At 40.3% G+C, this 14,566-nt stretch overlaps 1 protein-coding gene across 1 annotated transcript in view; it reads right to left on the bottom strand.

The window, feature by feature from the left end:
• Nucleotides 1-14,566, bottom strand: part of gli3 (GLI family zinc finger 3) — a 111,662-nt gene that overhangs the window by 57,931 nt on the left and 39,165 nt on the right. Inside the window, exon 3 of the mRNA XM_028434945.1 lies at nt 14,062-14,307. Within this exon, the coding sequence (XP_028290746.1) occupies nt 14,062-14,307 (246 nt within the window). The remainder of the gene's footprint in view (nt 1-14,061; nt 14,308-14,566) is intronic.

Genomic DNA, 14,566 nt, shown 5'->3' with positions numbered 1-14,566 from the left:
TAGCACCTATTTGGCTGACTTGACAACTCTGTCCATTAATGCAATCTACTATTTGTAAAAGAAAGTGTAATTCATGAAAAAATTTTTTATTGTAGAATACTAAAGACATGTTGCATTGGACAACCTTAAGCAAAACATGTGTCAAGATCTGCATAACTTCACACCACAGTTCTTTTACGCTGTTAGCTATGTAGTCTGGGGAGTTTTGTTCTTATAAACCTTTCAAAGTGTGAGCCAAGATAGCATATGCCAAAACAGTGAGATGTCCAACGGCTCTAGAGTTTGGCCAAAACAGATGCAGTATTGAGAAGCATAACAGGTGTAGATCCTTACGAACTTAAATGAATGCAATGAATGAATTGGTAAACTGTTTGATGTTGTTGGGAAGTTACAACATTCAATAGAAGGGTTTTATTTAATATAAACATCATCCTGTAGAAAGCAGTGTAGAAATATTCAGACTTAAAGTAGAAAAACATAGTTTGAAATAGGAAGAGAAAGTCTTGTTTCATACAACTTTTTTTAACCTGACAAAAACTAAAAAGGCTTCAAAAGCAGGGTGACGACAACTGTATGCAACTGTAATATATTGTACACTCATCTACCAAAACCCATTAGTGGATTGATGCAATTTGAACACTACCTATCACACCCTAACCTGTTGAATGCCCTTTCTTTCAGACTTGATATCCCTATAGTTTTTTACCGTACGCTGTTGCTGTTCCAGCTCATAATATTTGGATGATGCAATCGGGATCCTACTTTTGCCAAGATTGTTCCAGACAGACATTTAGACGGCTGTTTTCAGAGGTGATAGTGAAGCAAGTATTGATTTGGATTAAGACATGTTACCCTCCCCATGTTCCCTTCTAGACCTCGACATAACATCCAAAGCATATGTTTACTTTCACAAGAAATCACTACCCTTTCATAAGGTCAGAGGTTCAAACAAAGGCTTAAACTATTCAAAAGGAGGAAAGGGAAAAAGCACACTAGAATGAGTGTATGCCTGGCTTTATATACATTTAGTCACATCCCACTCCAAAGACGGTTTTACAAGTTGTGGGGAATTTGTGCAAAAGAATTTCTATCCTGTTTTTTCTCGATAGCAGAGACGAGCTGTAAATGCCTCCCCACTACAGCTCTGGCATGTATCTGACTGCTCTGTCTGTCTGATTGCTCAATGTTGGCTCGGCTCACCTCGTTCGACTCTTCAGCTGCCGAGGGAAGGATAGGGGAATGCTAAGATGGAGAGCTGGACTGCTGGTGGACAACATCAGAATGAACTTTGTTTACTCGCCACAGCTCCACCACTGGGCTGTCAGCCCTTGGCTTGTCAGACTTGGAAATTAACTTTTACGTCAGTGCCTCGGTACAGGCTGGATGGGAGTAAAAGCTTCATGTTAACTTTACTCTTCCTCACCCCTGCACGCATAGCAGGAGTTTTATCCAAATTTCTGCAGTAGGGGAGTGCGGGAGAACTTAGAGATTGCAACTTGTGATATCGTCCTAAAGGTTCCGCCCTCATTCCCTCTCATTCATCTGCCATTCGTCATTGAATAACCCTGATCCCTCTTTTGTTTATGTCTCTGGAGCTATTCACTCAACACAGCCATGCACTGATTTTTTTTTCTCTCCTTTCCATCATCACTCCCCATCCCCCTCCCCGCCAACTCTTGTCCACAACTTTAATGCATTGCAAACCGTTCCGCTGAGGTTTATTTAAATCCAAGTCTGAAGTTTACTTTACCAGTGCCCTATCTAAATAGAGCCTGCCACCTCTTTTACACCAGCGCTGCTCTCCCTTAGCAAAGCAAACAGCCCCGTGTCACTCCAGGGAATGTATACAGTCGCGGAGAACATAGAGGAAAGGAAAGAGGGGGAGATGCTCCATCCTGCAATACATCTTTAGAGTTTCCTGTAGGGACTCTTTGCTGTTTACTCTGGGACTAAATTGCCCCTGGTCTTCTGGATCTTCAGGGGTACTCTCATCTTCTACTAAACAGCTGGAAGGCACACTAGAAGCCAAACACTTGAACTCTCATGTTGCCACCACAAACTACAGCTGCAGCCCATGATGCTGGTATAAGAAGTGTATTCATGATGGCTTGGCCCTGCTTTAAGAAGTTAAACCACAGCTGGTGAAGTGAGACGTGGCATCAAATAAATTATCTAAAAGTCAGAAATCCATTAGTACTGAATACCAGAGATTAAACATGTTTATTTGAAAAGATTTCCACAAATATTTTTAAGCATATCAACAGCTTTTAAGTCACCAAAACGTCTTAATAACCCGAGTTCAACTTCGAGGACTAGAAGCTGTAGGCCTATTCATTTCTTCTTTTTCATTCTCCAAGTCATTAATACATGACTACAAATGGTTCTTGACGAAAGGACAATTAAAAGCATACTCGGACCAGGCTCATTAACTCTAGTTCAGCACAAACACACCATGTTAATGACCAAAAGACATCTTTCTCTTCAATAGAGCGAGTGTGGTAATTGCCTTGTCCTTTATTGGACACTAATTTCAAAAAAAGGACAAAGTGAGAATGAAGCTTGAAGTAGATAATTTGGAATATCATTATTTGTTAATCCCTTTTGATCATGGGACGTTTTGCCACAAAGAATCTTCTCTGGACTGTGTGACAAGGTACTTCTAGAGAATTTGAACCATCACTCGCAATCTAGATTTAGGTTTTGATATAAAAAAAAAAAAAACATTTATCTCCCTTTTCTTTTGTTGCCAAATCAGCATTGTATGTTTATTGTGTTGACAGCGCCTCCCCTCCTCCGGTGAGGGTTCAGTGACTCCTGCTCCCACAGAGTGTTACTGCTCCAGAGGACCAAATGCTCTTTCATAAACATTGCACATTTCGTCAATGTGCTGCTGCGAGAGTACAAAGAACCAGTGACAGATTGTCACAAGTAACTTAGGTGGAGTAAGCAAAAGGCTGCCTGGGCCTGCTCTAGAGCTTTGTGAATTGCTAATGTGGAACATATGAGCTTTTTGCCGGGGCTGCCAGATTTAATTATGCCACCTCTGTACCCCTTCATGATCTCACTGTTGAGGCACGTGCGTCTGCAGAGAGTGCTGTAGTTATACAACAGGAATGAAACTTTACTTGCATGTTAAAAAAGTGAGTACATTTTGTCATTTCTTTTCGAAACTTTACCAAAAAAAAACTATTCTTATCAGACATTTTATAGTGAAGCTGAAGTAAGATACTCAACTTTGCAGCTAAAAGACAGGTGTGTGAATCTTCCTAAAAAAGTTCTCGATGTTTTGTTTCCTCTCTTTCTTAAGTTGTTGATGATTCCCAGTTAGGCAAATCCATCGGTTAGGGCACCCCTGGGAAAGATACTGAATGGCTTGTGGTTTGTGTGTGTGATCCACAGTCAAAGTGAAGGTAAATTACTCAGATAGTTAAAAAGCTAGCAAGTAAAAAGTCGATCAGAGCACCACAGTGACAATACTGTTGACTTGAAACATCTGAAGTTGTAATTAATTAATTACTAATGGAGTTAACATTTTGATTTGCATTGTCGTTGATAAATCAATACATCTTATACCTTTCAATAAAATAAGTAATTTAGTTAAAAAAAACATTAAATCTTTTTAATCTGTGATTGTTTGGAGAAAAATACAAAAAGCTTTCCTGCACCTTGTCTGCTTCTTTCTTTCTGGCTGCATTTTGCACTTTTGATCTCACTTTCCTGTAATAGTTTGACACTGATCCTCTCGTCTTTATCACTCTGCCAAGAGAGTTGAAGAACCTGCAGACAGACTATCAGTTACAGGAGGTTGGAAGCTGCCTCTCCACCAGTGATGGCAAACCTACCCCTCCTTATCAATCTCCCTCACACCCCGCCTCTCATTGCGTTTGCTTACGGCGAGACCTCAAGCTGTTCGGACATGTAAATAACACTTTGGGAGACTGTTTAGCTAAGCACAGTGGGACTTGCTGTTGACTTTTGAAGGGTGTTGCCTAATTACAGGTCCCAGATTGTTTTAGGTCTAATGGCCTAATTACCGCTGTATAAATTATGCTAATGTTCTTACTGAGCTGCCCAATCTTTATTGTTTGCAACAGTAAGGAAGTGCAAGAGGAAAACAAGACAATTTATACAGTAAAACACACAAGTAAGTAAGAGAGAGAAAAATGCCACCAGAGGTTAAATAACATAAGAATGTAAAGTGTTTTCCTGCCAATCTCCTTTCCATTTATCAAACACGTAAGGCACATCACACACTACCCTTCCTTTTTAAATCAATAGTTTTTTTTTCTTTCTTCTGCTGTGCTCTCTTTTGTCTTTGCGTTCTCTCAGTTGTTCTCACACCCTTGAACGCAAAATGTCGTCCTGCGGATAAAAGTAATTAACATTTGTGGGAAAAGACAAAAGAGAAAAGAGAGTAAGCAGTGAGTCAGGAGAGAAACGTCTGTGCGATAACAGGCTTTCTGTATGGAGCACATTCCATCGCTACTTGCTGTCAGAAGTAATTTGTTTGTCTAGACTGAACAAGTCAGTCAAAGCCCATTCTTTCTCTGCATGGTTTTACTCGACCATGTTGACTTGCTATGAGATTTGATGTTCATGCAGATCAGATGTGCTTTCAGAGTTAAAATACATCACAATATTTTCCCGCAAAGTCTAATTTTTCCTTTTTGTTTGAAAGTTCCTTCTAAAACTTTGTTGGTAGTTCTTTCCCTGGAGTGTAGGTTGTGTAATACTCGACTGCTTAGCCACAGGTTACACTCCTATTGCAATATCACCCCTGAATCTGCCAGACATTTACCGAACCAAATTAATTTAAACTAATTGCACAATAGAGAGGGGAACATTAAGAGATTGGAGCGAAGCACACAGCTCTATCAGAGGGCCCTGAGCACCAATCAACCCCAGACATACCCTGTTTATCGTCTCCTACGCTCTATCCCATGATGGATCAGGGAGACAGAGTTATTTCACTAAACCTCTGAGATGGTACGATCTATCTCCTACATTTGGCAGAATTCTCCAGATTGAGATAAACAGGGGAGCAGAACAAAGAGCTATGCGTTGGCCCTTCTCTCCTTGTTTTTGCGCTCTTTCAGCCCTTCCACATCCTGAAGCCTCCTTTCTTCCACCCATCTGATGAAAGATGGTGGTTTAGTAGCTGAAACGCTACACATCTCATCTAGTCTTTCTCACATTTGTCAAATCTTTTCTAAATGTTAGTAAGTTTGGTTCTCGTGCATCCAGTTATTGCAAGTTTGTATAGTAGTGGTTCCTATTAACAAGTAGAAGATTGGTTTTTCCATTCTTTTTTCTTTTTTTTGGGGGGGGGTGTTGGATTCTCACATTTACACAATTACAAGCGTCCACGTGTGTTAAAAGTTACTTAAGTTGCTTTTATGAAGATGGGATTTCTTGCTTACACAAGAAAAAGCAAACCACACTCAGAGATGTACTTAAAAAAATGTTTGCACCAGATAATTGACTGCATCGACTAATTTTATCAAAAAAAAAAAAAAAAATAAATCTTTTTTTATTGTATGGTTTATTTTTTGGATTCCCCACACATTTTAAGCATTCAATTAACTGGATAGTGCTGTAATGCTAACAATTAGGATGAAAGATACAGGGTGTTAAAGACAAAAAATGAACTGTTTTGTGAGAATTTAGGGTTTCCAAGTCTACATCCATAACATCCATAGGGAAAAATTCAATGAGATCTCAAAAAAAAAAAAAGGGGTGCAAAATCTTTTGCACAAATCCATCCATGTATAGCAGGTTATTTATTTAAATGAGCATTTTGTGCAAGTGTTCAACATGGAGGATGTAGGACAACTGATTGGGCAAAAGCACAAAATGAAATTTGAAGCCATTGAATTGGAAATAGTGCAATCAAGCAGCCGTTGCATGTTCTCTCTCTGCTCTGAGCCAATTACTGCACAAACGCTCATTTCTTCAACCGAATATAATGCATTTGTTCATTTATGCAGGCTACAACCTCAATGTAAATAAAAGTGTTGCTACTTAAATGGACTTAAAAACACAATGTTGTTTTCTTCACATTTGTTGTCCCTTCGTCTCCGTCGCATTGCACAACTCTGCTACTGGTCATCATCCAGGAGGTCAGAGCTGTTTCTGGTCTGGCGCTGTTTTATTTCATTATTCTTCATCAATTATTTTGATACCAAAAATATTACCTCAACTGAACACCTTTTCTTTTCATTTACTTTAATTTCCCCAATGTATTCTGCATACACATCACTACATTACTCTATATTACAGCATATTTGACTGCATCTTTCATTTAAAAATGTGCAGTTTGCAGCATTTAAAATATTAAATTGAATATTGTCCTCATAACATTTCCAAATGTGAATAACATATTGTAATTATCAGGGTTCTAAAGTTTTGTAGTTGATCTTATTGTTTGGGCCGTGCCAAGCTCCTGTTCAGCTCTATGATGCCCAGTGTGTCTTGCTACACATTACATTGCATTTTAGAGAAATTGAAATATTTTTAGATAAAAGGTAGGATAATATTGCTAAAGTGGCATGGGTTTGCGAGTTTGGGAAAAACAGAGGCCAGGCCTAATATTGAATGAGAAAAAGGTTTTATAGAAGGAAATTAAATTATAGTAATGAGCTTATTAAGAATAATATTATGTTTTGTAAAATATTAGGTCTAAATGGGACTTATTGTTGCATTATTTTTTTGGAGGTTTTATTTTATATCTTTTTTAATTATTATTTTGTCTATAACACCATGAGACTTGAAGGCATTAAAAGTGGCTTTGAATTTGGAACATGTGGATTTGATTTAGAACTGGCTTTGTTCTTTGTAATTTCTGTACGATAAAACTATTCATGTATAGATCATAGATGAATCTCTATATATAAATATGACAGCAGGTCATTAAAGCTGATATCCGGAGTTTCGATGTCCCGCCCTAAACCGCTTATAAAGCAGCATGAGCTCGGCTATGGAGTGGGTGGGAGGAGGGCAGGCCGTCCTCTTGCTCTACGTCACCGTGTGGGGAGGAGGAAGTCAGTGTCCCGTCTGTAGACACGCCTACTCATGAATATGCATAAGTCGGCCGCAAAACAGCCTGTTTGTGTAGAGTTGCTCAGAAAGTGACTTTTCAGAGGCTAAAACTCTGGAAAACAGGCGAGTTTGGGAAAATAAACCTCAAATACTACGTTTTTGGGGTTCTCAGAACAAATGGATGACATGGGACCTTTAAGTCCCATTTCCATATAATGTGACTAATCCATGCTGGACAAGGGCGAATCATTTTTGTCCCATTACAGGATCTATGTATCAGGAGCACTGGAATTATTTGGCCTTTTTCTCTCTTTTACTACTTTACTCTCATACTCTTGTGTTGTTTTCATAATTACTTTAAATAATTTTGCTCTCGGTCTCTCTTGTTTATTCCCTTTCCTCATTATTCAAAGTGCGTCCTGATTGCTCCCCATTCCCTCCTCACAGCTTCCCAAAAACAAGGACCAAGTTGTAATCCATTTACTTCACCCCTGTCAACAGATTGCAGCCAAATAATCCTTAAAGACTTACAACCAGGCCTAGGTAACGTCAAGGGAAAAGCAGAAGCAGAAATCACAGGGGAAGGACAGTGAGAGCTGTAGCAAAAGAGGGATGAGAGAGCAACATACGAATGGAGTAGAGCACTACAGAAAAAGGGAACTTGTGTCACAGTTATTTGAGTCTTTGTCACGCAGGTGGCGCCCAGGGGTTCCCCTTAGCCTGGGCAGTGAGACAAACTGGGGCCCATGTAAACCTTAAAGAGGATTAACCCTGCCAGAGCACTTTAATGAGACCTGAAAGTGCCGGGCACCAGAGAGCCCCGCTGATTGAGCCTCGCTTGAGTCAGATCCCAACGGTCCACCAGCTCAGTGGCCCAGCAGCACAGCCCCAGCCTCATGGCCTACAGCTGCCCGCTCACACTGAGCCACATCAAAGGAGCTCTCAGTCTGGTAGAAGCCCTTGAGATAGGAGGAAGAGGAGGTGGGGTGGAAACAAGGGAGGTAGAAAACGTGAGCGCGGAAGACATGGGAAGGGGGGAAAGGAGTGTGCCTGGATGGAGGAATCCCTTATCTCCTCCTGAGAGGATGCTGTTCTGTGGTGCGAGATTGTCTGGAGCTGCCACCTGTCCCAGGCATCTTTGAACGCAACACTAAAGCCTGTGATGGGTCTGACCTCCTTGGGCTCCCATTCTTTCATGTCTCTCTTCATTTTCTGCTTTGTTACACTCCTCCCTGCTTCTTCTTCAACTCGCTCTGGTTCTTTTTTCCTTTATACAGCACTACATCTTACTCAACTTCTCTTCTCATTCTTCCAGCCACAGCTTCACCAGACGTTTCTAATGTCCATCAGCATCTTTTACATCTTTGGAACAATATATGCACATGACCCTCAGGAGACATGCAGTTTGTTGGGTTTGTTGGCTGAAGGAATGAGGGCGCTTATCTTTACCACATGGAACAGGAATGCAAACATTCAAAAAAGGTCTGATGAGATTTGGATATATGGAAAAACCAACATTTTGAAAAGCATCCCACAGCACCCAGAGGTGATTATCCTTCTGGTGTCTACACGGGAACTGAAAAGAGAGAGAAAAGGCTTGTGATATTGTGAATTTAACCAGATCTCTGAGAAAATGGTCCTGGGAGCATTTATTCCTCCCTTTTTATATAGTGTAGTGTTTTTGCCAATGGGGTGTCTGCTGTTTGTACCCACTTGTTTAAACAAGATATCAGATATCTTATTTTAAATCCCCACATTAAAAATGCTATTATTCTTTTACTCCTTTGTGTGTTGACTGATTATCTAGTCACAGAGGAAAAGCAGGCACGTTATAATTCTGTAATAATGCAAAATGAACACTGACTTTCTTTGCTGGGAATTTTTGGATCTCTGGAATTCCTTCTTAATTCCTCTTAGTCCGTCTTGATTTAATCCTATCATTGTTAATAATAGCTGCCATCGTTGTAAGATGTTCGCTTCACATGTATCAGCTTTAGTGTCGGAGCACCACATGACCTTAGGATAGCACTTCAAACTGCTTAACCATTTTGAATCATGAAGCACTACAAAGGAGCACATGCATGTGAGAATATTGCCAATCTTACAGCATGAGATGCTTCTAATAAGCTGTATAAAAGGGGATCATCTGATGATCCCTGGTGTGCTGGACCGAGGGGCCACAGCAGAGCACAAGCCTATGTTGTTCTTTCTTGATGAAAGGAGGTGGATGGAAGGGATCCCTCTTCATTGCCTGCAGTCTGCCTCAGGCTTCTCTGTGCCGGCACACCGCTGGGGAACTACACCGTGTCATAGCGCTCAAAAAGCCAATATTGAAACAAACACAAAGACAAACACTTACCCTTGAAACAGGCACGTGTCCTCTCACCCCAGGCTCTGCTCTGTACTCCCTTATTCTTTTGAGGTGAGAGCATGTTTGAACAGGTACTGCTGCCAGTTGTCACATTTAAACCAACAAGAGACTTAAAGTTTGTTCTTTGAATGTGTTTTCATTTAAAGCCTTTATTACTTTAAAGTCCTAAGCTTACACCCTCTAGTTTTTCTTTGCTGATCCGACCGTTTCAAAAAGGAGCCTGTGCCTTCTAGATATGAAGTGAGTGACTGAACACTGTAATTAACTGAAGTCTTATTGTTGTGTGGATCACGTCCAATTTGATGACAGCTTGCTCACTCAGTTCAATGGTCAGCTGCATTTTTGATATTGAGTCAGACAGAAGGAAGCCAGTGCAGCGACTGGTGTGCAACGGCCCAATAGCCCCAAGATTAGCTCAGCGCAGCAGTTTAGAGTTTAACCTATGTGACTGGATACCAGTCACTTCACACAAAAAACTTACACCATGGCTCAGTGTTCACTGCAGCTTTACGCTGAATGCAGGAGCCATGGGATCCACGCCGCAGCCACCTTTGGCCAGGCTCAGACATCAGGGTACATGTGATGGAATCCTTCAGCCAAAAGATCCAGGCCTTCACTACCTCCAGCTTAGCTGTCCTGGTCTTAGAGATCAGTTGAGGACAGTGAGGCTTTGGTGAAGGGATTAGGCCATAAAAACCAGTTTGAGGTTTGTCTTATAAGGACGGGGCGAATAAACTGAGGGAGCACAATACACTATTGAAAAAACTAACAGGGTCACACAATGTTAAACTCCATACATGTTGCTTTTTTTTTATTTTTTAATGAATGCACTTTTGAGCTGGAATTCATATATAACTACTGTTTGTAATCACCAATTTCAAATTATCTAAAAAAAAAAAAAAAACAGTAACATATTTTCTTATTCTCATTGTTTGATTGAAAGACCATGTCAGAAATTACACTATACTCCTCAAATATGCATCTAAAATATAAAAATGTACTGACTTTTGGACCAAATGCAAATGAAAAACAAATATAGACCACCATAGGGTTGGGCAAAAATTTGATTTAATCAATTTATGGAATTTGTAGACAAAAAAAAAATTATTTTGCTAATTTTAGTTTAAAAAAATAATTATAATTTTAATTTTTTTAAATTTAATTTTCAATTTTAATTTTTTCCCCACCACAGTTTTTTCTGACTTTTTCGTGTTCCGTCCTTATGGGTTACTGTAGTGCGATGTGAGCCAGCCCCCTCTTTGTTTACCCTTTGAGTAGGTTATATGTGTGCCGCAGGCATGTTTAATTTTTTATTCTCGCTATGCTGAGATGCTAAGAGTTTATTATTTTTTTAATTGTAATGTTATATGTTATAAAATATGTAGTTGTCTGATTTCTTAATCAGATCATTTAATCTACTGTGAAGTTGCTGTTGCACTTTTGCTTAAACCTGGGTTAAAGCTCGAAACTGTTAAATGACAGAACCTCATTTACTTTTTATTTTGGGATTGTTCTATGCATTTTAACTCTTGAGGACAATCACAGCAATAAAGTTGCACTTATGACAATATATCTGACGTATGCAGTCATTTTTAAGTGCATTGACAAGAAAAAATCAAAAATGAAATCGAACCTTGAATATTTCTTTAAAAAATTGGAGATTTTTTTTTTTTTAGGCAGCCCTAGAGCGCCAGAAAAAGTTAATTGGACAGTGTGTTCTAATGCCATTTAGGCCCTTTTAGACATACAGTATGCAAGTGAGTTAACAGTGTTAGAAGTAACTTGATGCCTGTCTGATCAGACATTTTTAAAAAACATTCACTAAGACAAACTAAAAAAAAAAACTTGATATGAAACTTTTACTTACAGGGATTATGAATGTTAACTTTGTGTAAAATTAGCTCTTTCTTTGTAATGACATTATACAGCCACCTCAAGACCAAATGGTTTTAATGTTGTTGGCAAACGTATTTCCCTTAGAAGCTTGTTCAATTTTGGGGCATTTCAGAGAGGATTCAACATTTGCAAGAAAGCCATTTAAAGAATATTTCGTGGTTGTGTTTAGTCTTAGAAAAAGGGCAAGAGAGAGACACTTAAAAGAAAAGGGGTCCCCTCAGAGGAGGCGGAGATGCTTCGCCAGCAAGTGGGATCAGCGATAGTGCAGGACTGCTGACCGGCTAATCATGGCACAATGTAAACAGATGTTGATTCTGCGCATCCCATTCACACATGAACACAATTAAGATTTTAAAAGAAGTCTTCTCCCCCATTAATCCTCATCACAATCCTTTCTTCTCATCCCACAGAAAAGCCGTATGTATTAGTGTTGTGGTAAGAGGGATGTGGACTCTTATCCAGTGTTTGCCCAAGAAAAGCAGCTAAGACTCAGGCAATGCTACGATTACCTAATGCTAACAAAAGGAGTTTTTTCTGTGTCGTCTTTTCTTTGTGCTCAAGTGGGTGTAAAAACCAGAGTAAACGCAGTCTTAGGCCAAGGACACACGAAAAGTGGGAGATTGTCAGTCTGAAGGAAAAGCTGATGTTTAGAAAAGCCCCCACCTCCGTAAGCCTCAGAATGCTCAACTCCAACACCTCCAAGTGCTTCTCCGCCACTTTAACGAGACTGCATCCAGGTGTGGGGAGGCACCAGGTGCCGTCACATTTAGGCACATTAGCCAGTGACACACACTAGTAGTAAGAGTAATCGGATTTACCTGGCTGGCTGCTGCGTGGCGTGGCGTGCTGTGCTAGCACAGCACAAAAGCTTAGAGCCCACTCTCCATCACACACAAGCACTGCACACCTGGGATGAATTTAGGGGTTGACAAAGCCTCACAGAAAGGGGTTGCCACTACTGGAGTGTGTGCTTCAGTGTGTGTATGGAATCAGAGACCATAGCTAAAGCCGTTGGCTTTTTACACCTTGTGGTGCGAGAGTGGCAGAAGTAGCCATAGACTTCTGGTTTAGAGTAGTGAAAAGCAGGGGAGAGTAACAGTTTTAAGGGGACTTGTTTCGTTCTTGCTAACCCTGAAGACAGCCAGAGCTCATGGGGATTGAGCTCTGGTTTAATCAGACAGAGTGGAAAGGCTCTCTTTAGAGACACCCTACCGGGGGCCAGGAAAAGACGTTTAAAATGTTGTGTTCTCATTGGACATCTAGGACCTCCAAAGTAAAATAAATATCTAACAACTGGCAGGAACACGTGTTGAGAGATTTGGGTAGGGTTTATTCTTGTGTTGTCTCAAAAAACCAACTACTGTGAGGGTTTAAACTGATAAGCTAAGTTAATATTACAACTCCATCACAAAAGTGATTGAAAAAGTTCAAACAAAAGGAAGGCCTCATTTTTTTTTACTTGTGTTTAGGAAGCTAAAAACTGTCATTTTTTTCTGAAATGAAAAAAAAATTTGATGCCTACAGCTTCCCACAGAGAATCACTAACATCTTATCGCTTGAGTCTACTTCACATGATTGCGGTGTGCTAACCTCTTGCAGTCCTGGTGCAGAAAAAGCCTCTTAAAGCTTTGAGTCTTTATTCTGCTCTTCATTTCAGACTGCGACTTTTCTGCATGACCCCAAGCCTCCAAATGTCCCTTTCGTCCCTTCCTCCACCTCTACCAGAAGGCTTCAGTGATCTGGAACCACCAAAGCTCCTTCACACATACATAAAATGAGAAGTGGCAGTGTTGCTGAGTTAGGTCAGGGTGTAATGGTAGTAAAGTTCTGCCCTTAAGGGACATGTGCACAGCGCTGTGGCCTGGTTTTAAGTAACCTTTGCTTTAGTAGAAGAACTTTAAGGACTTTTAGGCACCCAAGCAGGGAGTAGTAGCTAATGAAGTGATTGAATAAATTGAGTTACAGTATAACGTATGGCTTCACTGGACTTTTCATTACTGCCCCTGGATTAAGATCATTCACTCCCACTCTGCCTCAATTCAGTACCAATAAAACCCAAACTAAACATTCTATCAAATCAAATCCTGGTCTGAACTCTAAGTGCTAGCTACAGGGCCTCCAAATTATTCTACCTCCTGTTTTCTTTCTTGATACACTCACAGCTTCTTTTAACCAATGCCTCCCTGACCAATGTTGCAAATTACTGTATCTCACTCAAGGCTGAGCTCTTCACCTCAATCTATATGGGGCTTCATCTTTGGTCATCTCAAATTCTTTCACACAGTCTTTGAGATCCAATAGAAGGAAAGACAAAGAGTAAGAGCGAGTGGGTAGAGAAAGTAAGCACTAGTGAGATGCTGCTTTAGGCCTTTGAAGTGTGCGTTGATGAGAGAAAGTGGAGTACTGCATTCAGACAGGCCCCTAATGAGGGAATTAAGAGGCTACGCTAGACGTTACCCATACTAACTTGCCGAGCACTAAACAAGACGAGCGTGCATGTGTTCACAAGTGTGTGTCAGTATAGTGTATAACGATTGAGTGCAAGAGAAGGGCTAAACTGTCAGACTTAATGAAGCATCTGGCAGTTTTGCCTCTCACCTACAGTATAGAAGCAAACTTGGTCTATGCATTTAATTTGCGACAATGACTGTATGTCCTTGAAATGTAGCATTTTTTCATTTTTACTCAAGTCATAAGTCGTAAACTGAATAGAGTTGAGAAAGCAGTGTATTTGCAATGTATATTCAAGAACTTACGATAATGAGAATCTAGGTAGCCATTCCGGGGATCCATAGCAAACAGTGTGCCTCGGTAAGGCAGGGCATGGTCAGAAAGATGTGGCAAAGAACCGTGGAGCTCCTTTTTCAGTAGGGAGGGGCGTTCCTCAGTAGAGGTGGAGGGCTCTTCATTCACACCTCTGTCTGCTGCGCTGGGTGTAGGGGCCTGAGAGCTGATGGCATTGCGCCTCTCACGGTGGTATGGCGGACCTGCACTCTCATCTTCTGTTTGGATAAAGAGACAAAAAAAAAAAAATCCAAGAATGAGTTTAAAAACTTGCTGCATACATAACAATAACACAAAGTAAAAGAAACAAACACCATGCATAAAATACATACTTATCTTTCCCTTTTCCTACTCTAACAATGCATATTGTACACTGCTACGACCAGCTCTGTTTAGTTTCTTATTTAAATGTGGATTAAAGTGGAGGAGATAACGCAGGCGCTTGACTCGCATTCCGAGCTACCCATTAACAAGCAT

The sequence above is a fragment of the Gouania willdenowi genome, chromosome 20, assembly GCF_900634775.1.
Source record: "Gouania willdenowi chromosome 20, fGouWil2.1, whole genome shotgun sequence".
Taxonomy (NCBI): domain Eukaryota; kingdom Metazoa; phylum Chordata; class Actinopteri; order Blenniiformes; family Gobiesocidae; genus Gouania; species Gouania willdenowi.
This window is presented reverse-complemented; position numbering and strand designations above follow the sequence as displayed.